Source organism: Rhodotorula paludigena (genome assembly GCF_050403205.1).
Source record: "Rhodotorula paludigena JCM10292 DNA, Rt_paludigena_JCM10292v1_ctg38, whole genome shotgun sequence".
In the NCBI taxonomy this organism is placed as follows: Eukaryota; Fungi; Basidiomycota; class Microbotryomycetes; order Sporidiobolales; family Sporidiobolaceae; genus Rhodotorula; species Rhodotorula paludigena.
The window spans coordinates 22,928-46,460 of record NW_027481420.1 but is presented as its reverse complement, the minus strand read 5'-3'; the positions used below and the strand labels follow the sequence as shown (position 1 = coordinate 46,460).

General features: G+C 64.3%; 9 protein-coding genes across 9 annotated transcripts; 4 read left to right on the top strand and 5 right to left on the bottom strand.

The window, feature by feature from the left end:
- Nucleotides 1-102: 102 nt before the first annotated feature.
- Nucleotides 103-1,565, top strand: IPP1 (inorganic diphosphatase IPP1; the record flags this gene model as incomplete). The annotated part of the gene is made up of 7 exons (XM_076650616.1): nucleotides 103-124; nucleotides 224-250; nucleotides 381-621; nucleotides 713-1,010; nucleotides 1,152-1,294; nucleotides 1,363-1,489; nucleotides 1,557-1,565. 7 exons carry the CDS (start codon nucleotides 103-105, stop codon nucleotides 1,563-1,565), a joined length of 867 nt encoding a protein of 288 aa, XP_076503802.1.
- A 2,562-nt stretch (nucleotides 1,566-4,127) lies between these two features.
- On the bottom strand, nucleotides 4,128-5,679 carry JCM10292_002878 (uncharacterized protein; the record flags this gene model as incomplete). Its single annotated transcript, XM_076650615.1, has 2 exons — nucleotides 4,128-5,519; nucleotides 5,626-5,679. The coding sequence occupies 2 exons, from the start codon at nucleotides 5,677-5,679 to the stop codon at nucleotides 4,128-4,130; spliced, it is 1,446 nt and encodes a 481-aa protein (XP_076503801.1).
- A 154-nt stretch (nucleotides 5,680-5,833) lies between these two features.
- On the top strand, nucleotides 5,834-7,063 carry JCM10292_002877 (uncharacterized protein; the record flags this gene model as incomplete). Its single annotated transcript, XM_076650614.1, has 4 exons — nucleotides 5,834-6,158; nucleotides 6,229-6,540; nucleotides 6,596-6,876; nucleotides 6,935-7,063. The coding sequence occupies 4 exons, from the start codon at nucleotides 5,834-5,836 to the stop codon at nucleotides 7,061-7,063; spliced, it is 1,047 nt and encodes a 348-aa protein (XP_076503800.1).
- Nucleotides 7,064-7,208: 145 nt separating this feature from the next.
- On the bottom strand, nucleotides 7,209-9,705 carry JCM10292_002876 (uncharacterized protein; the record flags this gene model as incomplete). Its single annotated transcript, XM_076650613.1, has 5 exons — nucleotides 7,209-8,384; nucleotides 8,443-8,674; nucleotides 8,737-9,132; nucleotides 9,213-9,355; nucleotides 9,583-9,705. 5 exons carry the CDS (start codon nucleotides 9,703-9,705, stop codon nucleotides 7,209-7,211), a joined length of 2,070 nt encoding a protein of 689 aa, XP_076503799.1.
- Nucleotides 9,706-10,139: 434 nt separating this feature from the next.
- JCM10292_002875 (uncharacterized protein) lies at nucleotides 10,140-13,178 on the bottom strand (the record flags this gene model as incomplete). The annotated part of the gene is made up of 12 exons (XM_076650612.1): nucleotides 10,140-10,241; nucleotides 10,311-10,513; nucleotides 10,574-10,683; nucleotides 10,745-10,923; nucleotides 11,172-11,187; nucleotides 11,260-11,360; nucleotides 12,064-12,350; nucleotides 12,423-12,576; nucleotides 12,664-12,730; nucleotides 12,795-12,874; nucleotides 12,935-13,009; nucleotides 13,098-13,178. 12 exons carry the CDS (start codon nucleotides 13,176-13,178, stop codon nucleotides 10,140-10,142), a joined length of 1,455 nt encoding a protein of 484 aa, XP_076503798.1.
- Nucleotides 13,179-13,726: 548 nt separating this feature from the next.
- JCM10292_002874 (uncharacterized protein) lies at nucleotides 13,727-14,694 on the top strand (the record flags this gene model as incomplete). Its single annotated transcript, XM_076650611.1, has 4 exons — nucleotides 13,727-13,944; nucleotides 14,140-14,245; nucleotides 14,339-14,566; nucleotides 14,629-14,694. 4 exons carry the CDS (start codon nucleotides 13,727-13,729, stop codon nucleotides 14,692-14,694), a joined length of 618 nt encoding a protein of 205 aa, XP_076503797.1.
- Nucleotides 14,695-15,150: 456 nt separating this feature from the next.
- JCM10292_002873 (OSTA/TMEM184 family protein) lies at nucleotides 15,151-17,271 on the top strand (the record flags this gene model as incomplete). Its single annotated transcript, XM_076650610.1, has 9 exons — nucleotides 15,151-15,388; nucleotides 15,514-15,593; nucleotides 15,667-15,838; nucleotides 15,929-16,139; nucleotides 16,269-16,304; nucleotides 16,367-16,418; nucleotides 16,489-16,545; nucleotides 16,605-16,725; nucleotides 16,796-17,271. The coding sequence occupies 9 exons, from the start codon at nucleotides 15,151-15,153 to the stop codon at nucleotides 17,269-17,271; spliced, it is 1,443 nt and encodes a 480-aa protein (XP_076503796.1).
- A 252-nt stretch (nucleotides 17,272-17,523) lies between these two features.
- Nucleotides 17,524-18,420, bottom strand: JCM10292_002872 (protoglobin family protein; the record flags this gene model as incomplete). Its single annotated transcript, XM_076650609.1, has 3 exons — nucleotides 17,524-17,741; nucleotides 17,863-18,304; nucleotides 18,376-18,420. 3 exons carry the CDS (start codon nucleotides 18,418-18,420, stop codon nucleotides 17,524-17,526), a joined length of 705 nt encoding a protein of 234 aa, XP_076503795.1.
- A 495-nt stretch (nucleotides 18,421-18,915) lies between these two features.
- On the bottom strand, nucleotides 18,916-23,491 carry POM152 (Pom152p; the record flags this gene model as incomplete). The annotated part of the gene is made up of 10 exons (XM_076650608.1): nucleotides 18,916-19,045; nucleotides 19,110-19,304; nucleotides 19,383-20,223; nucleotides 20,287-20,596; nucleotides 20,658-20,830; nucleotides 20,886-21,030; nucleotides 21,099-21,524; nucleotides 21,597-22,902; nucleotides 22,962-23,113; nucleotides 23,180-23,491. 10 exons carry the CDS (start codon nucleotides 23,489-23,491, stop codon nucleotides 18,916-18,918), a joined length of 3,990 nt encoding a protein of 1,329 aa, XP_076503794.1.
- Between the last annotated feature and the right edge of the window lie 42 nt (nucleotides 23,492-23,533).

The following is a 23,533-nucleotide window of genomic DNA, read 5'->3' as shown; positions in this document are numbered from 1 at the left end:
GCGCGCTCGCTCGCTGCGCGCTCTGAGCCCCTCCGCCCGCCGCTGCACACGCTGGCGTCGCTCCTCTCCAGAGCTGCTCCGCGCTTCCGCTCCGTCGCTGCCATGAGCGCCCAGTTCTCCACCCGTGAGTGCCCCCGCCCTCTGTCCGCAACCCGCGTGCACCCCGCTCACCCCCGTCCCTCGTCCCCCTCCCACCCTCTGCAATTCCTCCCGCCTCCCACAGGCCAGATCGGCGCCGCCAACACCCTCGGTACGTTCACACAACCTGCTTGACTCTTTCTATCCGGACAGAATCGTCAAAGAGGCTCGCATCGCCGACTTGGCTTTCCCTCTCCCGTTGACGTGCTCGCTCGCTCACCCACTCGCCAAACCCCGCGCAGAGTACCGCGTCTTCCTCGAGCAGAACGGCAAGGTCGTCTCGCCCTTCCACGATGTCCCCCTCTTTGCCAACGAGGACAAGACCATCCTCAACATGATTGTCGAGATCCCGCGCTGGTCCAACGCCAAGCTCGAGATCTCCAAGGAGGACCAGTTCAACCCCATCCTCCAGGACACCAAGAAGGGCAAGCTCCGCTTTGTCCGCAACTGCTTCCCGCACAAGGGCTACATCTGGAACTACGGGTCCGTCGCCGCCTCGTCCTCCTCCTCCTCCGGAGTCCCTCCTCGTCTTCCACGCGCCGCATACTGACCGCAGGGCTCTTTCCCCACACAGTGCCTTCCCGCAGACGTGGGAGGACCCGTCGGCGACGCACCCCGAGACCAAGGCCGTCGGCGACAACGACCCCCTCGACGTGTGCGAGATTGGCGAGACCATCGGCCACGTCGGCCAGGTCAAGCAGGTCAAGGTCCTCGGCATCATGGCCCTCCTCGACGAGGGCGAGACCGACTGGAAGGTCATCGTCATCGACGTCAACGACCCCCTCGCCGCCAAGCTCAACGACATCGAGGACGTCGAGCGCCACATGCCTGGCCTCATCCGTGCGACCAACGAGTGGTTCCGCATCTACAAGGTGCGTATGACACTGCCTGCGTGCGGTTGTGGCGTCTGTAGCGCCGAGACTGACGAAATCGGCCCTTGCCTCCTTCCGCGCCCTCCCGCCCTTGGTTCCTTCCCTCCTTCCTCCATCTTTCTCCCCCAAAAACAAAAACAGATCCCTGACGGCAAGCCGGAGAACCAGTTTGCATTCAGTGGCGAGGCCAAGAACAAGAAGTACGCGACCGAGATCGTGCACGAGTGCAACGAGGCGTGGCGCCGCCTCATCAGCGGCCAGGCCGACAAGGGCAAGATCGACATGTGCGCTCTCCCTTTCCACTCGCTGTCTCCCCGCGCTCTCGCGACTGACCGTGCACCGTTGTCGACAGCTCGAACACGACCCAGCAGGGCACGCCCGGCCTGACGGCCTCGACCGAGTCGGTCCCGGCCGACTCGCGCCAGCCCGCCGCGCCCATCGACGCGAGCATCGACAAGACCTTCTTCATCTCGGGCCACGTACGTCGCGACCGATCCCGCGCCGTGAAGGAGGCGAGACGGAAGGACTGACCCTCGCCTCGCGCAGGCCGTCTAAAGCGTGCGGCGTTGTGAGCGCATCTCGCCTGTGCCTCTGTCTACAATCGATCTCCAAGTACTTTACGGAATGGGCGGTTCGAACGGTGGGTTTGGTCGAGCGTGTGTGCAAAAACGACAGCAGTTTCAACTGGATCTCCCGCTGGCTTCTTCGATTTCCTGCTGGCTGTTCGCTGCGCCTCCTACGTGCTTGCTTTACTGTGCATATCCACGTGCGCCTTTTCCTCCCGCTCGCTGCTCTCGACTGCCGGCCTCCTGGCCGCCGTCGACCGGACCTTCCGCTCAGCTGCGCACAGCACTGCCCGACGCTGCTCTCTCCCGTACACTCCGCTTTCACTCCCTCGGGCACCTCAGCAGCTGCGCTGCAAGTCATGCCCCGTGGCGCGCCATCCCCCTACGCCCCGCAGCCACGCAACGCCCACCTCGCCCCCAGCGCCTCTTCTCGTGCCGCTCTCAGCCTCGGCAAGAACCACGCGCCTCCGCCCGACGGCCGTAGCGCGCACGACGAGCAAGACCGATTGCAGCAGATTGCCCGGGCGGCGGAAGAGGAGCTGCAGCGCCAGGAGGACGAGTTCAGGCGGCGCTCGAGGCGAGGAGAGGAGCTGCTGGAGCGGCTGGAGCGGGAGCGGGCGGAGCGCCGTGCGCGTCGGCAAAATGAGGAGGAGGAGGAGGAGGCGCGGGAGGAGCGGGAAAGGGAGGCGAGGAGGGGGCGGTAGCTGCAAATCTGACGGGAACTCGTGGGAGAGGTGAGTCTCGTGCCCTCTCTGCGTGACACCAGCTCGCCTTCTCGGTCGCTGTGCATGCTGACTGATTTCGGCTTCTCGCATGCAGACTGCAGCTGGATCCCGCTTACGAGGGGAATAATTGCTTCGCTGTCGGCGCCTTCTGCTCACTCGCCTTCCGTCGCCAAACGCACTGCGCGCTCTCGCTTCGATGCCGCTTCGATCCGGCTCTCGGAGCGAGACAGCTGCATCTCTCGGCGCTCGGCGTCCTTTTGGACAGGGCTCTCGGATCTTCCGCTCCACTCCTGTCTCTCCAGCTTCCAGCCTAACGTCTCTTAACTTGTAGCTGCCTTGTCAAGGATCAAGTTGCCAGCTAGATGGCGCGCAACACTCCAGCATCGCCGTTTGCTCCCCTATCCCGCAACGCTTCACCAATCTCGCACGACTACCGCGCACTCGGCCGCGAGCCCGTGCACCGCCACACCGCTTCCTCCGGCGGCAACAACGCATTTCTCCAGCAGCTGGCTGCGATCCGTGCAGCTGAAGCGGAGGAAGCACGGGAGCGCCGCGCCGCGCAGATCGAAGCGCGACTGGCGGAGCTCAGGGAAGAGTTGCGGACGCGCGAGCAGCAGCAGGGCGGGGACGCGTACCGGCCTCGTCTGCGGCGCAACACTTATTGAGGTGCGTCTTTGTTGCTGGCTGCCATCTAGTCGAGCTCACCCTCTTTGCCGCAGATACGACATTGGCCGTGAAGCATTCTGCACGCGCATCAAGTTGCTGGCCCTCTGCATTGTGCATTGTTCCTCTCCCTGGTTTGAGCAATGTGACTTGGAAGCAACCCCAGAGCCCACCAACGCTAGCTCTGCAGGAAGCTGTCAAGCTTTCTATATGCCAGATCCGCCTTGAGAAGGTCGCGCCGTTCACTGATCCTGAATACAGTCTTTCATTACCGACACAACCAACACACGTACGCAGAGATGCTCCTGTCACTCTTGCAGGGAGACGTGGGCCGGTGTGCAAGCAAATGCTTGAGTTGCCCGCCCGCACGCCCTGCTCCGTTGGAGAGGAGGCTGCGGCTACACCTTGTTGCATCCAGCTGTGGTCAGGTTGTGTCTGTTCATCTCCGCAGCTATGAAGTTGGTACTTCATGATTGTTTTCTGAAAGCAAAGTCGGATTCCGCGTCCGTCATGCACCGCCTCCCGGACCGAAGCTCGACCAAAGTCCGTCCGTCTGGTGTGAAGCTTGTTTTCCTTCGTTCCCAACACCTGCATTGGCAACGCATTGTCGCCTCCAGGTTCACCCACTTGCAGCGTGCGCACAACGCGGAGGTATGCATCGCCGCCGACCCACCTCGTCCAGCTCGACAAGCAGCAGCACCGCCTCGCCCTTCGTCCCGGTCCAGCGTAATGGCACCCATCCTCACACCCTGCATTCTCTGCGCAAAGGGGCCACGGATCCAACGGGCGTGAGTCGGCAACCTCAGCGAGCAGACGCCGAAAGGGATCGCCATCAGCAGAAGGGGCAAGAGCTTCGCGATGCGGCACAGCGGGAGCGCGCCAGACAGCGCGCAATCGGTGCACAGCTGGAGGAGCGGTACGCTCAGGAACATGGCACAACGAATCGCGGTCCGCCGCCGCCGAGGCCGCCGAGACCGCCGACTCCGAGAGCGCCGCAGGGGACAAGGTCATGAAGCGTTGCAGCGAGGGGAAATGGGCAGAAGTTTGGCTGCATGACAGAAGCGAAGCAAGCAGGTGCACTGGATGGGCAAGGCAAAGGGGCGGTTGTAGGGCACAAAGAGCATCATGCACGAAGAGCGCATCGTACAATTTAGCACCGGCATTCACCCCGTCAACCGCGCGCTCACCCGCCTGCTCAAGCTCCCGCTCCTGCTCCCAGGCGATATGCTCAGCGGCGTGTCCTCGCCCTCGTCGTCGTCCTCGTCGCCCGCGAGCCCGCGCCGCGGCGCAATCTCGTCGTCCCGCGACGTCTCGGACGAGCGCTCGTCGTCGTCGTCGTCGTCGTCTACGTCTTCATCTGCCTCGCTCTCGCGCACGCCTCGTCCCGCCGCCGCGAGCTTGGCCAGTGACCTCGTGATGGCCGCGACGAGCGGATCCGGCGGCGGCGCAGGCGGTGCGCCTCCCCCCTCGACGAGGTTCGACCCCGACCCAGAGGCAGACGACGAGCTTGTCGTCGAGCGCCGCCTCGCGCGCCCGCTGCCGCCGCTCTGCAGCCCGAGCCCGGCCGCCGAGCCGGGCAACGGCGGGGGCGCGAGGTTGAGCAGGTCGTCGAGGTCGATCATGCCCGCGCCCGTCCCGCCGTTCACAGCGACGTTGCCACTGCTGCTGTTGCTGGTGCTGCCCGTGCTCGAGTGCTGCTCGCTCGGGACGGGTGTCGAGGGCGAGGACGAGGGGGCGGCAAAGTGCGTGGCGACGAGGTTGTTCAGGCTGTTGCGCCGTGCGGCGGGGGCGGCGATGAACGAGGCTGGGGAGAAGGCAGCGGCGGTCGCTGGTGTGGGAGCGGGCGGGCGAGCGTTCGGGTAGGACGACGAGGGAGTCGTCGCAGTCGTGTTGATGCTCGACGAGTAGGAGGCATACGACTGCGGGGCGAACCTCGCACTCGAGCCGCCGTTGCTCGTAGCAGAAAACGGGAACGATGTTGTCGAGAGGCGTGCCGAAGGAGGAGAGACGGAAGCTGCGGCGCCGGGAATGCGGATCGAGCTGGTCGGCGGGAGGACACGCTCCGAGCTAGATCCACGCGGGATGGAGCGCGGACGTCGCACGCTTGCGCTGCTGCCGCTCGGCCCTGCGCCCCCGCTGCCGACGAGGTCGAGCTCTTCGAGCTCGTCAATCGAGATGCCGCATCTGCGCCTCAGTTCTGCGAGCTCGCGCTGATAGGCGGCGTTGACGCGCTCGCTGTTGGCGAGACGGACGCGGAGAGTCTGGTTCTCGCGGAGGGCGGCGATGACGTCTGGTGCGAGGTCGGGCGGCGGAGCGAGAACGGGAGAGACGTGGGTCGAGGGGGACGAGGGGAACGAGGTACTCGAGCTGGTCGAGGCCGACGTCGAGAGGGAGGAAGCGGGGGACGCGCTCGACTTGGAGCGGGTGCGCGGGCGGGTCTGCGGGTGATGGGGCGTCTGGCGCTCGACGGCGAGGAGGGCGAGGCGGAGCTTGAGGGCGATGGCGTCGCCCTGGTCCTCGATGGCCTGTTCGAGGGCGTCCTTCTCGGTCTGCAGCTGTTGTCGTCCAACCCTACGAGTCAGCTAGCCCCCTGGGGCTGGTGCAAGCGCGCGCGGGCCAAGTGGGGGCCGGTCGGCTGATGAGGCGGCGGGGGGCGCGCACCTGCGTCAGGCGGTGCGTGAGCTGCTGCACGAGGTCGTTCTGGTCCGTGGCCATCGCTGGCTTCTTCTCAAGCCCGACTCTGGCTCTGCAGGTGCGGGCGAGCGACGACGACAGACGCCAAGTCGAGGCGGTCCCTCTTGCCCTCGCTCATCCTTCTTCTCTACATTCCGAAACACTCGGCCAGCGCCAGGAGCGTCACAAAGACACTATGCCCGTCCCGCTCTCGCTCCCCGTCATCGACATCTCGCCCTTCCTGGGTCCACTCTCGTCCTCTCCCGACTCGCTCCAGGCTCGCAAGGACACGGCCGCTCGCCTGCACGACGCCTGCGCCAACACAGGCTTCTTCTTCATCACCGGCTTCGAGTCGATCGTCTCTGCCGACGAAATGCGCGAGTCGCTCGACGTCGCACGGCAGTTCTTCGGTCGCCCGGACGACGAGAAGGACAAGCTGCGCATCAAGAAGGGCGACGGCGCGCGCGGGTGGCAGAAGATTGGCCAGAACGTCACGCAGTACAAGGCAGATTGGCACGAGGGTGCGTTCGACGTCCATCTGCTTCCCATTTCCGTCCATTGACACACCTCCATTGACACGCCTCTGTGTAGGCTGGGATGCGTACAAACCCCTTCCACCCGACGAAGAGGACGCCAACAAGCTGCTGCACGGCCCGAATCAGTGGCCCGACGAACCATCTTCCTTCCGCCCTGTTCTCGAACGCTGGATCGAGAAGATGCACATCCTGGGGTTCGCTCTCATGGCGGCGACGGCAATGGCCCTCGGCATCGATGTTGACAGCGACGCTGGGGACTGGCAGACGATAAAGCAGTGGGTGGCCGACCCGTTCTGGGTCATGCGGACAATTGGCTACCCGCCTCTGCCAGAAGACGCAGAGGGAATCTCTTGCGGCGCACACAAAGGTCAGTCAGCGTCTTTGCCCTGCTTGCGGACGTACTGACATGACTTTGAACACAGACTACGGCAACTGGACCCTCCTTGACGCCGATGCGACACAGGGCGCATTACAGGTGTTCCTGCTCGACCCGGCCGGCCCGTCCACCGAGAATGGCGAGCGTGGCCACTGGATCAATGCCGACCCGCTCCCAGACTCGTTCGTCGTCAACATTGGCGAAATGGTCGAGGTGTACTCTGCGGGGCTGTACAAGGCCACGCTGCACCGCGTAGTTCACAAGTCGCCTTCGTACCGCGTCTCGATCCCGTTCTTCTACGAGCCGTCTTTCAACGCTCGCATCGAGGTGAGCACGAGTTGACTTCACGCTCAGTCACGTCATGCTGAGCCACATCTGCGCGCAGCCTCTCCCATCTGCGCTCAAACTACGCGAGAAGCTGGGCCTTCCGCCTTCTTCAGCCATCAAGCCTGTCATCTACGGCGACTTTCTGCGGTCAAAGGTCTCGAACAATTTCTCGCACGATGACGAGTAAGAGGACAGCGAAACGCGAATGAACATTTGATCTGACTTGCAGGAGCGAGGAGGAGAGGGACGTGGCTGGCAAGCTGATGGTCCAACAAGGATGTCTTTCAGAAGCAGAAAGCGCAGTACAACATGTCCCACCTCCCGACCGCTTTCTACTTTGTCACAAACAGGCGGTAGACCTCCTCCCCCTCGACGCTGCCTGCCGCCTGTCCCTCGCCGACCGCAACGTCTGCCTCGGACGGCCTGACGACAAACTCGAGCGTGTTGAGTCCCTGCCGCAGCGCGAGCGCGTATCTCGGCCCGCGCGCCGGCGGGTCGGCGGCGACTCCAACGTCCACGTCAATACCGGGGAGAACGGCGGGCGGGAGGTCGGCGACGGGCTCGAGGACGAGCGACGCGGGGCGCACGCGCACTTCGACCGACGGCTTCTCGCCGGACGCGGCAGCGCCGTTGGTCCCGGCGCGGACTTTGCCCTTGCCATTCACCGTCGCGCTGCTGTTCGCGCCATCCTCGTCTGCGGCCCCGTCGAGCGCGAAGAACGGCGCAACCTCGACCCGCTCGACCGACGGCGGGAGCGCGACGGCGTGCTGCCTCGCGTGCGCGTTGTCGAGCCGCACGACGAGCGGCTTGGCCCCGTCTCCGCGCGCAGACAAGCACCGTAGCTCAAAGTGCGAGACGAGCGGGCGCTCGTCGACGCGCGGGAGGCGCGCGACGAGTCGCGGGTGGAAGACAGCGGGCTCGCTGCTCGCACCGCCCGACACGGAGCGACGGGCGATACCCGGGCGAGGTCCGGGAGCGTCCGAGGCGAAGGGCGCGGTGGACGCGCTCGCGCCGTTGAGGAAGGCGGGGAACGCAGGGTGCATGAGCGAGGCGGACGCGGACGCGAGGCCGAGGAGCGGGTTCGCAGCCAGGTCGGCTGGTCCGCCGACCGGGATGTCGGAGCCTGCGCCCAGTGCGGCACCGCCGCCGAGAGCAGGGCTCGACACTGCGCCCGACGCGAGAGCGGGAGAGGACACTACGCCGGGGATTGCGTACGGGTCCACGGCGAGGTCGGGCTCGAGCTTGGGCTGGACGCCTGCGAACGGCACGGCGGGAACGGGTGCGACCGAGCCCTGCCGACTGAGTCCGTCGTCCGACCCGCCGTCGTCGTCGACATACAGATCCTCCTCGGGCTCGACGCTCATCGCCGCCGTCGAGCTCTGCCGCCGGCTGCGCGCGCGGCCCGGCGCACCCTCCCCCGCGTCGCTTCGGCGCTTGCCGGCGCTCGGCCGGGAAGGCGCAGTGCCAAACTCGGGAGGCCGCTCCTTCATCACTTCGGCAAAGTGGTTCTACAGTGGACAGAAAACAGTGAGATTGGGCTATGCGCGAGAGACGGAGCCAGCACACCTTGAGGACGAGCGCGTCCTTCCAGATCCGGCTCGTGTCCTGGTTGTACCACATGGCGTTGGCAAAGATGGTGTTGATATCGCGCTCGAACTGGTCGACGGTGCGGTACGACTGCTTGACGATGCGCGACCTGACCACCTCGAACGCCATGGGCTCCGTGATGATCTGGTAATAGTCCGGGTAGTAGTCGCGATCTGGCAGGACCTGGAAGTCGTCGGCATAGTACCGACCGCTACGAGACATCACGAGTGTCAGCTGTTGAGTGGACCGCGCGCGAGCCAAGACGAGGCTCACTTGGGGTCCGTCAGCGACGTCGTCTCGTCAAGCTTGCGCAGCAGCCACGACTTGAACAGCGACGGCCGTCGGCCGCCCGTCTCCCCTGCACCGCCTGTTGCGGGCTCGTCCTCTTCGGGTGCCGGGGCCTCACCCGTCATGACGGCGTACGTGTCCTTCATGACCTTGTGGAGCTTCTTCGCGTCGAGGAAGATGGCCGAGCCCGGCGCGTTGTACCGCTTGGCGTTGACCATGGCCTGGTTGATGTCGCCGCGCACGTCGGCGAGGCAGCTGTACTGGAGGTTGTCGAGTTTGGCCTTGATCTCGTTGAACGAGACGGGCTTCTTGATCATCTTGTAGTAGTCGGGGTACTCCTCCTGGCTCGGCAGCTCGGCAAAGACGTGCCAGAGCGGCCGGCTGCACGACGGAGCGCAGGGAGGGTCAGCAGCAGCTTGGGAAGGTCGCGTCGACGACGAGGTGGGGGGAGCGGGTCGCACCCGGTCGAGTCCTTCTTCGCCACTAGCTTATCGAAGAGCTGCATTCCGAGCTGCTGCACGCGCTGAAAGCCCTCTGGATCGGTCGCGTGCACCGTCGCCGGGTTGGGCGAGTTGCCGCGCCCCCTCCGCGAGTCGCCGGCGATCTGCTCGCACCGAGACACGCGGCGCGGTCCATGGTCAGCTCTGGCCCTGCAAAGGGTGCACGATGTTGCGAGCGTCGACGCGGGCCGGCTGCGGGGCGGTGCACGCGCACCTCGCGACTCCGCTCCGCTCGTTCGCGTCGCGGCCGCTTCTTCCTCCTCTGCTCCACGCACGCCGGCCACCCGAGCATGGGCGGTATCGACGAAAGTGAGCAGCGCGGCAGACGCACCTCTACGCCGCCGAATCGGCGCTTGCGCGGCGCGTCAATGATGAGGCTCTCGTCGACTCCGGCCCGCGTCCGCTTCTTCTTCGCGGGCCCGGCGGGCGGGGGCGACCCGGCGTTGCTGGCCATACTGCGCGTGAGGGGCCAAGGACGGCTGGCTGCGGCGCCGACGGAACTTAGGCGGGATGGTCCAAGCCTCTGTTTGGCCAGACGGACTAAGGGACGCGACTGTATTGCCCGATTACAACCACTAAACGTATCTCGCTCGTCGACTTGCCAGTCCCTTCGATCGCGACGAAGAAAGCTTTTACAGGCAACGGCTAGAGAGACTCTGGAGGGCGAATAGAGGGGGTGCGAGTAGCGCGCGAGGAAAGGTGGATCGGGCGACAGCATCCGGAAGGTGGGTATCCAAACGGGGAAAAGGCGAGGACGACAGCGACGCGGAACACCGTGCCGACGACGAGGGATGAGAGGGCGTAAGGGTATGTTGTCGAGGGTGGCGAGGCGTGGCGAGATGCGAGAGGAGAGGAACGACGGGGCGGGCGGCGGGAGCGAAGCGAAGTCTAGAGGATCACGCAGCCGCAGCACCCTGCTGAGCTCGAGTCCTCCTCCTTGAACTGCTGCGGTTGTGCTGCTGCTGCACCGGGACGGCCTGCTGCCTGCTCCTGCGCGAGCGAAACCAAAGCGAGGTGAGCCGGGAACTGCAGAAGCGAGCGGCAGCTCCAGTGACGAACCTTGTTGTACCGCCTGATCTCCCGCACGAGGTTGAAGAACGCCTCGTCGACGTTCAACCGCTGCTTCGCCGAAGTCTCGATGAACCGGCACCCGAACGTCTTTGCCAGCTCACTCCCCTCGTGCGATCCGACCTGGCGCTCGTACTCGAGGTCTGCCTTGTTGGCGACGACGATCACCGGGAACGAGTCCTTGTCCTTTACACCTGTGCATGGGAAGGAAATGTGGGCGAAAGATGTCGACGCAAGGTGAGGAAGCAACGTACGGAGGATCTGCTGGTGGAAGGTGCCGATCTCGTCGAACGAGTTGCGCGACGTGATCGAGTAGACGAGGAGGAAGCCCTCACCCGTCCGCATGTACTGCTCACGCATCGCCCTGCATTCGGAAGAAGCGCCGTCAGCTCGCTTCGCTCAGCTGAACGGACAGGGAGGCGCACGAGTACTCCTCCTGCCCTGCCGTGTCGAGCACATCCAGCAGCGCGACCTCCTCGTCGATCATGCATTGCTTGCGGTACGAGTCCCTGCAAGCGCGGAAAGTCAGCAGGCAGGCAGAAAACGAGTGCCAAGATGCGAGGCTGGTGCAGTCGGGTGAGGGGCCGAAAGCGGAAACGCACTCCTGCAAGCGGAGGACGGGCAGTAAAGTCAGCACAAGACTCCAGAGGTTATTCAACCTCTGCTCTAGCTCGTCTGGATCGCACGACCCCCTTCCGCACGGCTCCTCGGCCCACCCAGCATTCCGGCGCAGACGCCTCTCGTCCCTCACTCTGGCCGCGTTGCCACACGCCCCGCCACGGCGATTGCCTCTTCGTAATGGCAGCGCGCAGGAGCGCGGTCTCGGGGCTCGCAGAGGGAAAGGGGACGAACAATCGTGGGGTCGTACCTGTTGCGGCGAGGCATACGATGTCAGCGGTTGCCTCCGGGATGGCTGGATGCAACCAGAGAGGGCACGTACTCGTCAACAAAGTGCGACTGAATGAACTGGATCGTGAGGGCACTCTTGCCGACACCACCTCCGCCGACGACGACCAGCTTGTACTCGCGCAGGAACTGGGCCTGCACACGCCGCTCGAGCGTCAGTCTCGGGCCCCCGATAGCTCCGATCTACTGCTAGCTCGGGCCAGGGCAGCCCAGCTCGCCCGGAACGGCGGTGAAGCGGGCCCGGCGAGCGCATGGAGTCGGGGGTTGCGCCGCCTGCCTCGAGTTGGATGACCGGCTCGCACAGGCGGATGCGCGCGGGACGAGGGACGGACCTTGCTCATGGTGGGCGTGGGCTGTGCTGCACGGGCGAGCTGGACTGTGCTGCAGCCGAGTCGCGAGCAGGCAGTGCAAGACGAGGGACCGGCGCCCAAGGAGCGCCTCGACCTCGTCCTCATGCGGAAGGTGCATCCTCGCCTGCGCTCGCGCGCCTTCCTCGGTTGGCCTTCTTACACTGCTCAATTGTCTGCGGCGAGCCCGGCTTCCGTCTGTCTGCGCCGCTTCCGCTTGCGATCGCCATCTCCTGCTGCCGGGCACCTCCCGCGCAGGACCAGCGGACGGCGTCGCACACGCTCAGCTGCTCTCGATTCGGCTATCCACGACCCTACTCCGTGCAGTGCACAAGTTGCAGTGGTGACCTGGCTGCGCCGCTGCCGCCGCGTGGCGCTTGAGCCTCCTCTCCCACCGCCGACACGGACTCCGCCTACTGTGTCGACAGGACTGTGAGCAAGGGGATCACCCAAGCGCCGAGTGCGTCTGCAAGCTATTCAGGAAGACGCACCTCCTCATGGTGCACCGTCCCTCCTGCCGCCTGCTTGCCCTCGTCCGCCCTGCTCTGGCCCTTCTCGCCCTCTTTGGCGCCCATCTGCTGCCTCCACCGCGCCAAGTCCTTCTCGGCCTCCTCGTCCGTGCGCACATAGTGACGCTGCCACAAGTCTTGCGAGATCCACATGATCTTGCTGAACGCGCGCAGGATGCGCAGCTTGCGCTTCGACGACAGCTCGTCGCGCGGAATGTTGAGCACGATCGTCGTCACGACGTCGTTGATCCACGCGAGCGTGAGTGTCACTACCGTGCGATCGGGTCCGCGTCAGTCGAGGCACGCACAAAGGAGGAGCGAGGCAAGAGAGGGCGGCGCACACTGTTGCAGGTCGACGATGAGCGGGTCCTTGTTGAGGCGGTGCTTGAACGCCGGCCGTCCCGTGTGCATCTCGCCGACCTTGTCCAAGTACTCCCAGAACTCGGCCTTCTGGAAGTCGGCCGTCATGATGCGCGCAACCCACATCGTCAAGAACTGCGATTGCAGGCGTGGTCAGCAGCGTTTGCAAAGCTTGCACAGCACCAGCTCCCCCAGCGACGGGAGAAGATTACTGCAACGCACCTTCTTCCTCAGCTTCATCTGCGGATGCTCGAGTGTCAAGTCGTCGAGTTTGCCTGCGAGATCGCCCCTGTCTCGCGGATCCAGCGCGTCAACTCCAGCCCACGCAGCTCATGCATAGCGAGCGGGCGCACTCGAAGCCCTCTTCGCGCTTGAGGAAGACGCTCTTAGTGTTCGAGAAGCAGAAGAGGTGCTCGTAGACGCCGTCGACGATCTGGCGCATGAACGAGTTCAGCAATTCGCGCGGCTGGTCTGTCCGCATGGACCGACCCACGTCCATGGTAACGGGGAGAATGAGCGGAGCGGCGGCATGAAGGACGTCCTCGTCGTCCTTTGTGAACTCAACAAACTAGAGGAGGCAGAATCAGGGTGAGCCAAGACTGCACGCAGCGTCCCTCCCTGAGCAACCAGGGCAACCCGTTCGCGGCTCAACGCACGTCGCGATCGTATTGGACACGGTACGCTAGGTCGGTGTTGAGGCGGTCGCGGTCGATCTCCTTCGGCTGTTCGAGCGACATGATGGCGGTGTGAGGCGGGATGAGCAAGGTGGGGAACAAGCGCAGAGAAAGATAGCGCTCGAGCCCGTAGCAGGACCGAAGCAGAACTGGACCAAGGAGAGCGCAAGTCGTGGCGACTGGATTGCCTGCGAAGGCGCAGGAAGCGAGGGCTCAGGCCGCTCCGAGCGGAAGGGCGGCGCGGAGTGCACTGTTTGTGCCGCGAGACTAGGCGGACTTCCGTCAGGCGGGCAAACAGTGCGAAATGAGATCCCGGAGCGGATCCATGCGAGCTCGTGGCCCGACTTTGCGATGAGGAGGTGAGGGTGCATGGGTGCGGGTCTTTGACGCGCGCACCGTCAGGCCGCAGACCCAACCAGAACCCAACCGCAAACAATCGAAACACGCCAGACTGCGGCGGGGCAGCGAGTTGCGCGCGAGATGACTGCAAGCTTGAAGGGGAGAGGACGCGGAAGCAAAACGATGAGGTCATCGCTCGATCACTTGGGAGACGAGAAGGTCGCCGTGTTTTGTTCTCTCCTCCTTCTCCTCACACAAAGCTCCAAACCACGATGTCGGCCCCTACTGCTGCTCCTGCCGCGCACGACGCCCCGATCGCAGCTGCGCCCCCCGGCGAGGCTCCCGCCGGCGCTGCTCACGCGCCGCCTCCCTCGGCCGCACAGCCTGCCGCGTCTTCCACTGTTCCTCCCACCCAGGCGGCTCAGCCTGCCCCTGCTGCCCCTGCTGTCGATCCCGCCGTCGCCAAGCAGCACGAGAAGGAGCACAAGCGGTGCGTAGGCGTAGTCGCATTGTCACGTGCAAGTCGCTGACGCCTTCTCTTGCCCTTCCTTTCCACTCCTGGACTCGTTCCTCACGACTGACCATTGTGACAATGCTCTCCCGAATCTGTCCGACTCGTTCGACCGCTGCGACCGATGCACGCCTCTTACGCGTCGACTTTCTTCTTCGCCACTCGCCACGACAGCCTTGAGAAGCAGCTGCACAAGGAGGAAAAGGCCGAGGACAAGCAGGTGACGCACGCCCTCAAGGCAACCCAGCGCCAGGCGAAGGAGGAGAAGAAGGCGACCAAGGTCCGTTCTCTTCCTCCGCTCAGTCGCCTCGCGTGACGCTTCCGGTGGCAGCTTACACCAGCCGTGTTGTTCTGACGCTCTCAATATCTGCAGGCCGAAGCCAAGGCTCGCAAGCAACTCGACAAGCTCGTCACGAAGGAGGCGAAGTACGCCAAGGGTCTCGCTCGCGCGCAGGAGAAGCACGACAAGGTCGTCGCCGACCTGAACAAGGCGAAGCAGGACCTCGATGCCAAGACGCAGGCGCACACGCGCCTCGTCGCCGAGCGCGATCCGAAGCAGCACGAGCTCAACCAGGCGCGCGCGCTCAAGGAGGAGCACGACGTACGCTTCTCTCGCTCAGCTTTCCCTGCCTTGGTCACTTTACTGACCCTCCAGATCTGCAGGCTGCCCGCAAGGCTCGTCTCTCGGCCGACGAGGTCCGTCCTGCTGCAGGCGTTGCTGCTCACTAAGGGCACCTCCTCAGCCGATGTTGCATACCTCGCGATCCTCCGGTACCCTTAACTCGTCTTAATGCACCCTTCACTAGCCTAATATGCCCGATCCGTGTACATGCGCCCTCGCCTGCAACGCTTGCGCTTGTTCCCCCCTTTTCCGCAGCGCGCTAGAATTGACCTTCCGAGAGCGCGACCGATGCCAATTTGGGCCCTTTCGCTCTGTTGTCCTGCGGGCTGCACCTCGCCTTCACAGCTCCGGGCCGCCTCGTAGGACAGTCGCGAAGGTGCAGCACGCTTGGGCTGCTTGCACAGAAGAGCGCGCGCCGCGGAGGAAGCGCTCCAACTGCTCGGGACCAGCCTCTCCACCTCGCTGCCAGCCCCTTCGCACCAGGCTTCCCCTCTTCAAACGACTCGCCGCCGGTCCTACGCACCCCTCCTCTGCCGTGACGAGTGTTCGTGCTACGAGCGATCATGAGCTCGTACTTCTCGCGGGTGTGCCCCGAGGAGAACACACGGGCCATCGAGCAGTCGGACTTCTTCGACGGACGTTGGGACGCACACGAGATTGGCTGGGTCATCGCTGGCGTGACCGCGGCCATCTCGACCCTCGTCACCCTCATCAGCGTGTGGCTGCATGCCCGGAACTACTACAAGCCAAAGGAGCAGCGGCAGATCCTGCGCATCTTGCTCATGCCGGCCGTTTACGCCGGTGCGTTGTGCTCTTCCTCTGCTTCTGCGGAGCTCTTGATTGCCTGCGCTCGCCGACGGAGACACTGCCGTCAGAGCCTGCGCTGGCGGGAGAACGACAGGTGCTTACCGCTTTTCGACCCTCAGTCGTGTCGTTCTTTTCGTACCGCTTTTTCCGAGCGTACACCTACTACTCAGTCTCAGTCGTCGCCTACGAGTCGTTGGTGGTACGTTCAAATCGCTCATACGCAGCATCGGCCGCCGCAACGCTCTTCTGACACCCTCGCTTCGCTTGCGCAGCTCGCCGCTTTCCTCATGCTGCTTCTGCAGTACGTCGGCGAATCGAGCGATGCGCAGAAGGCTGTGCTCAAGGACAAGGAAAAGCGCAAGATCCCGTTCCCGTTCTGGTGCATTCGCTTTCGTCCTTCGAAGCCATACTTCCTGCACGCCCTCAAGTGGTCGGTCCTTCAGTGTGCGTTGTTCTCTGTCCCGCCGCCAGCACTCCTACTTGAGCGGCGATCTGCTTGAGTAACCCTATCTGACGCTCAGCGCCCGCTGCCAGACTCGCTCCTACGCCCGCTCATCTCCATCATCGAGATTGTTTGCCACCGCTACGGCGTCCTCTGCCCGACACAGTACTCGGTCTACTACGCCGAGGTTTACCTTGACGCCGTCGACTTTGTCTCAATCAGCGTGGCCTTGTACGGGTTGATCGTCTGGTACGCCCTCGTCAAGGAGCGCCTCGCTGGAAAGCGCCCACTCGCCAAGTTCCTGTGAGCCTCCCTCTCTCTGCCGACCAAGACCGCCTCGATTCCATCTGCACGCACCAGTATGGCGGGGTTGCGGTAGATGCGTCCGACCCTGCAGGTTCTCGCGAAAGCTTACGCTTCGCTCCGCCGCAGGTCCATCAAGATTGTCGTGATGCTCCTCTTCTATCAGTAGGCCTGAGCAACCGCGCTAGCGGGCCGTTCAAGAGTGCTCACGGCCGTTTCTGTCGCAGAAACTTCATCTTTTCGGTCCTCGCGTCGCACGGCGTGATCAAGGAGACCGAGGTGTGCCGAAACTTGCGCAATGACTTCGAAAGGTCTGTACGAGCCACGATACTGATGGTCTTATGCGCAGTACTGGACGACGCAGAACGTCTCGGACGGCCTGTCGGCACTTTGCGTCTGCTGCGAGGTGCGCTCCTCTCCTACGACATCGCTTGATAAGCTTTGACTGATCCTTGCGACCTGCAGATGGTCATCATGTCCATTGTATTCGCCTGGGCATTCAGCTACAAGGAATACAAGGCGATGCGCGCACCCGGGGCGAAGCACACCTCGGTCTGGCGATCCATCCTGCATTCGCTCAATTACTGTGGGTCGCGCTCTCTCGCTGAGCGATTTTGTCTGTCACCGCACAGCTAATACAATTTTGGTCCCTGCAGACGACTTCCTCCGCGAAGGCTGGCGCAGTCTCGTCTTCAGCTGGAACTTCATCCGTCGCAAGCCCGGCACGCACGCAGGCAAGAAAACGCGCCGCAAGCAGCTCCTTGCTGAGCAAAAAGCCGACAAGCACGTGGACAATCAGCCGCAGTACGGCCTGGACTTTGACGCTGCCTTCGCGGGCGTCGACGACTCGGACGGCTCGCCGGCATTGAGCGACGACTTGTCGCACTTCAGCACGCACGAGCCGAAGGGCTCTTCCGTTCTGCCCATGACGGCGTTTGGTCGCCTGCCAGGTACGGAGCGCCGGCGTTCCTTCTCGGGCGACAACTACGATCCAAACTATGCGCCGGGCGACGTCGGTGCGCATCGCTCATACGACATGGAGGAGCTACCGTCGCCCGTACCGATCAGGGAGACTTCGCGACCGCCGTCGCGCATGGGACACACGGCGGTTGAGATTGGGGAGCGCAAGTGAGGCGGGCCCTCCCTTCATGTAGTACCCAGTCCCTCTTGCCCCTGTATCCGTGCAGTACTGCGCAGCACAAGCATCTGCTTGCGAAACATTCAGAGTCTCTCCTGGCAGCGTGAAATGAGCGCAAAATGAGCGAGAAAAGTCATGCAAAAGGAGGTGCCGAAGAACGAAGAGTGGCGATGCGATGTGTGTGGGCTACATGATGGTACAGAGAGACAAGGCAGGACGTGTGCCTGTGCATTCAGCATACAAGACTCAGGCCGAGGCATCCGCCGCCTTCGTGCGCGCCGTCGCGGCCGCGAGCTCGTCGTCCGACTTGGCATACCAGCGGACGAAGAGGTCGTTCTGCAGCCACACAAGCTTGTTGAATGCCGAGATGACGGCGAGTTTGGTGGTCGAGTCGGCCACATCGTCAGGCATCTCCATCACGGCTTTCACGACAACGTCGACGACCCAGCCGAGGAGGAGCGCCACTGTGAACGAGCGAAAGCGGCGCGGTGAGAGGAAGGAACGGAACGAACGTCGCAGGGACGAGAGCATGTGGTACGAGTATCAGTGCTGCTCTGCGGTTGAAAGCAAGCGTATGCTACGCACTGGGCTGAAGGTCAACGACGAGCGGGTCCTTGTTAGCGCGGTGCTTGAAGGCCGCAAGGCCCGTGTGCATTGCAGCCACCTTGTCGAAGTAGGCCCACGTAGCGGGCGACTCGAAGTCGGACTCGAACATCTTGCGGACCCACCCACCGAGGATCTGCTTGCGGAAGGCGATCTGCGGGTCGTCGAGCGTCAGGCGGTCGAGCGACTCGGCATGATCGCCTTCGAAGCCGGCGTTGCGCTTGAGGAAGAAGCGAGCGGTGTAGTCGAAGCGGAAGAGCTGCTGGTACACCGCATCGACCGTCGGCTTGACGAGCGGACCGATGAGCTTTGCGACCGAGTTGAGCGTCTGTCCGTCCTCCGGGCTGAACCGGAGAAAGTCTCGCCCAAAGCGGACGCGCTCTTGAAGGTCGCCGCGGATAGCGTCGCGATCGTAGTGCTTGAACTGCAGCGAGGCAACGAAACGAAGTTTGAGAAGGTCGAGCTGGAACGAATGGACAAGGACGAGCGACGCACCTGCGACTCGCTAGGAGCGGAAGCATCGGCCAGAGAACCAGACATTGTGACGAATGCGGTTGATAGGCAAAGATGGGCAGAGGAAGGGGAGGAAGAAAAGGCCAACCGAACCTCTCTCGAGTTGGACGCACTCCGGCGACAACCTCGCCCTGCGCACTGATGCCTGCCCTTCCCGACGCGCCCGACCAATCCTAGAGAAGCCGTTCGAGCTTCTTGGCGGCTCGGTGGCGCCTCGGAGAAGCGATGTCCGATGGCGGACATAGAAGATGTCCGAGGCCTGCGCGGTGCGCGGCTCTTCGGCCAATGGATCGGTACTGGAAGAACTCGACGAGCCATTGTCGCACTGAGATTGCTCGACTCATCGAGCACCTCTCGCGCGGCGTAGGCAAGGCAGCAGTCTGACTGTCAGCGGTGTTGCTGAGGGCCTTGCCTTCGAGTCGCGTTCGGGCAACCCAATTGTGCGAGGCTCGCCACTGCGCTGCTCAAGAGGAGAGAAGCCATGCGATTGCGAAGGGTATCTACTAGAGGTGGAGGATTGGTTTAGGGACTTTTGACAAGGGAGGCGGGAGAAGATGTCGGAGGATAGGAGCAGAAGGCGTCGGCAATATACGAGACACTCCACGTGCCCTCCTGCGACGTAAAGATGGAGTACTGGTGCTCCTGAATACCGCTGCGAGAAGCAAAGCGCGTGAGCGAGACATAAAGCCGGATCGAATCTAGTCGAAGAAACGAACGTGACGGTGTGCGTCTCAAGCACCGTACGGTCCTTGCTCCGATCTTGCGGCGCTCGCCGCGAGTAGGTGAAGGCGAAGGGCGGGGTGCCCGTAAAGCTGAACACGATCTCGGTCTGCTCGCCTTCGCGAATGTCGACGACAAACGAGTCGCCCATGTGCACGCGAGCAGAGGGAATAGGGTGGATCTGCTTGACACTGTGGGGCCAAGAACGGTCAAGAACTGAGGGCGACGAGCATTCAACAAAATAGGCATGAAAGGTTGAAGAGACGCACATGTCGACCTGGTTCGAGCGGCACTGGTCCTCGCCGTGACCGATCGAAACAATCTTAAACGTGCCAGGCGACGCCGCCAAACGTTGGAACTTGCCGCTCGTGAGCGGTACGGCGTGTCGCTTGCCCTCGAATTCGTACTTGACGGTGAACGGCGGTGCGCCCTGCACGTTGAAGTCGAGTGCGTCGCCGACGCAGTGATCGACTTGCGGCGCGACGGGCGTGATGGTTGCGATCTCGGCGACAGGGATCGTCACGCGCGACTTGAGCCCACCCGCGGCGGGCGAGGCGGGACCGGCGGCCGAAGGGTCGGTCAAGGTCTCGCAGCCGTGCGCGTCCTTGACACGGCGGAGCGTAATCGAGTGCGTCGAGGCCGTGTGCAGACCGTACGGCAGTTGGACGGGCCAGCGATGGGAAGGGACGGGCACGACAAAGCGCTTGGCGGCGCGGCGGTCCTCCTCGCGAACCTCGAGCTCGACCTCGAACGGCGCGGCGCCCTCGAGAACGAGGACGAGGTCGTCCGGCGCACGAGATGCAAGCTCGTCGTTGACGCAGAAGCCGTGCTTTGCGCCGTGCGCAAAGCCGGCGCCAGGAAGAGGCCAGACGTCTTGCTCAACGCGGACAACACCCTCGACGCCGCCTTGCGGCGCTTCGAGCCCGTCGGAGTCAGTACTCGTGTACAGGGCGTCTCCGACACCGCTGAAGATGTACGAGTGGTGACCAGGCGAGGCGGTGAAGAGGGTGAGGTCGGCGCGAGACTGGATTGCCTGGAGCGAGTGCGAGCGAGTCTCGCCGTGGTGCGAGCCCTTCTGCAGCGTGTACGACGCCTTGAAAGGGGCTTTGCCTGTCGAGAAACGAATCAGTCAGAGACGGCCCCCGCATGTGGAGGAGGCAAAACACAACGGACCCTGGAAGAGCACCGGCACGGAGTCGACCGCGTTGGCGCACACGCCGGCACGGATCACACTCCCGTTCCTCGCGACCTTTCCGACGCCGTCGGCGATCCTCAGGGTCGGCCTCGGCAGCGTTGCGACGTTCCACTCGGTCTCGGCAACGTCGCCGGGGCAGTACTTGTCGCGCACGCTCAAAAGGCGGTACGTGCCGGCGCGCGGGTTGCGGATCTTGATCTCGCCGTTGGCATCGGCCGTCTGGAAGCGCGTCGGCGCTGGGAGCTGGCCGTCGCGCTTGGGCGGCGACTGATACGTAACAACCCACGGCTGTGCGAAGGGAGCAGATTCAGCATTGCCTAGAGGTGCAACGACGAAGGAAGTGACGTACGCCCTCGCCCGTGAGGCGGAGCGGAATCAAAGCCACGTCGTCATCGCGCAGCGTGACCGAGCGGAAGCCCTCCGCGCCATGGAAGCGCGCCGTCGGCTTGGTGCGCCGGACCTCGACGCTCAGATCGTTGACCGTGAGCTGGCGCTTGCAGCCGTTGCCGTCGCGCACGTTGTCTGCGAGAAACAGAATGAGCACGAGCGTGAAGGAACGGACGGAGGCTGCCCGTACCGAGCGAGAGAGCGAACTGTCCGCCTTGCTGCGCGATATGCTTCGGGATGTCGACCTCGAACGCATACGGCGACTTGGTGATGCCGGTGATGACTTGCGCAGGCTGCCCGACGACCGAGTACTCGATGTCCCACGGTGCGGTGCCCTGTCAGACGATACAGTTAACCTCGAGTCTGAAAAGCGCTTGTCCGAACAGGCAGCGCAGGGACGCACGAGCAAGTCGACCTCGACCTGGACGGTCTCGCCTTCGCAGCTGTGAACCGTCTTGCCCTTGTCGGCGTTCCTCCACCTCGCGTCGCCGACGACGGGGATCTTCTGCCGCTTGCCAAAGCTCGCCTGCGGCGGGACGTCGAGCTCCTTGTAGAACGAGTCGCCAAAGTGCGTGAAGCGGTACTCCCACTCGCCCGGGCCGGGCTCGAGCCGCAGCTCGTCGCGCGAGTGCCGCACGACGTGCCTCTTGCGCTGCGAGCGGCCGGCGCCACCCACACCGCCGACGCGCGTCACGGTGTAGTGGACGACGAAGGGCGGCGCGCCAGTCAGCTGCAGTGTTGCGAGTACGCCGCTCTCGGCGCCGCACGCGTCGTGCAGCGGCTTGAAGGACGTCGACAGTGTCGGTACGGGCTGAACGACGACCGTGCACTGCGGGCGAGAAGGGAGATCGACTGTCAATCCACAGGCGAGCAAATCGAGAGGTGAGCCGCGCGGACGCACCTTGTTCGGCACGAGCACGGCGCCTCCGCACCACTTGCTGCGCACGTCGACAATCTCGTACTCGCCGGCCTGGTCGACCTCGACCTCGGCCCTCGCGCCCCTCGCCTCGACCCACCTCTCCCAGCCCTTCGCGCCCGCTCCCTCGCCCTCGACCGGCGGCCTGAAGCGCACGAGCACCTCTGCGCCGCCGGCGTCGCTCTCGACGCCCTGGAGGCGGAGCTCGAGCCTCGCGCGCCCGCCGCGCAAGAGGTGCACCGCGTCGCCCTTTGCGCACTCGCCGACGAACGACGCCTCGGGCGGGCGGTGCACGACGACCGAGCGCGAGGGCACCGTCCCGGGCACGAGGTGCTGCGGCGCCGCACCCGCCGCACCCGCCGCAGCGGCGTACGACACCTCGTTGCCGTACGCGTCGGTGACGGCGTCGAGGAAGTAGGTCGTGCGCCCGGCACGCGCGAGCGAGACGTTGAGCGGCACGGGCACGACGGCCTCTCCGCTCGGGTCGGCGTGCGCGCCGACGATGCCCTCGAGCGTCTCTTCGCGGCGCGGCGCGCGGTCCGACTCGCCCTCGCGCGCGTGCCACCGCACGCGCAGCGGCTCGACGCCGCGCACGGTGAGGCCGAGGGGCCAGCTTTCGGGGAGCCCGGCGTTGGGCACGAGGCAGCGGTGCTCCTCGCGCAGGTGCGACGGCGTAGAGGCGAGGTCGAAGCCCGCGGCGGGGCAGCGCACGATGCGCGTCTCTTCGAAGGCGAGCTGGGTCACAGCGCCCTCTGTGCCGGTGCCGGCGGGGACCGTAGGCGGAGGGGCAGACGCGCGCTTGCGTCGGATGCGGATCGGGTGGCCGTCCTTGTCGACAGCCGAGTCGATGCGGATCGAGCCAATCGAAGACACGGGGAGGTAGTAGAGCGACTCGGACGGTGACAGGCCGAACGGATCGGATGCGTCGGGAGTTGCGATGGGCTGATCAGACGGCAGACGATGCCGCAGCGCTTGTTGCGACTTTTGCGACGCGGGCACGAGCGCCCACTCGGACGCGAGGTCGAGCTCGTCGTCTGCGTTGGACTGCGAGGCAGAGTCGCCGCCGCGCAAGCGACGGTGCGCGGGGTGGGAATGGCGGACGAGGGAAGAAGCAGGGACGGTGACCTGGCGGGAAGAGGAGAGATCGTCGAGAGAGGTCAGGGTGTAGGTGACCTTGTGCGGCGCGGTATTGTTGAAGATGAGGGGAATGAGGGTAGGTTCCGACTTGGAGTCGGACTTGGACGAAGCGTGTCGGCAGTAGATAGTCGACAAGGGGTTGAGCATTGCCGTGCTGCGCACGGCAGTCGTAAGCATCTCCTTTGACAATGGGGACGAAGTACTCCCACGCACGAAACGGCAAGGATGTGGACGGTGTATTGGCCGCCGAGGTGGGTCTTTTCGGTGCCGAGGATGGACGACAGCCGGACCGAATGCTCGCTAGTGGACAATGATCGCGCCAGGAAGCTTTTGACGGCTGCCGGTACGAAGAAGGATGCGGCAAACTGTCGGTGCAAAGAGATGTCAACGGAGAGCAGGGTCGCGACAATCCCGGGACAGCAAGCACGCACCGTCCAGCCGCCAAAGAGGCAGTAGTCTAATGCGCCGAGCGCCACTCGTACGAGCCAGCGGGCCTTCCAGCCCCAGTCGAGGCGCGGGATGCGGAGCCAGGCGATGAGGGCGACTGCGACAGCATCGAGTGCGAGCCACTTTGCGAGGAGGTAGTTGACGGGGACGTGGTCTGGGAGGGGCGCCTGCGGGGGCCAGAGCGCCTCTGCGAGCTTGAAGGCCTGGAGGAGGACGAGTGCCGAGACGGCGAGGAGGCGCTGGGTGGGCGCGTCGCACAGGAGCTCGGGGATGCGGGGCTGGCCCGGCTTTGCCATGCGGGGCGTGCAGTCCTTGGCGCGCAGTCCACAGCGAGCGGC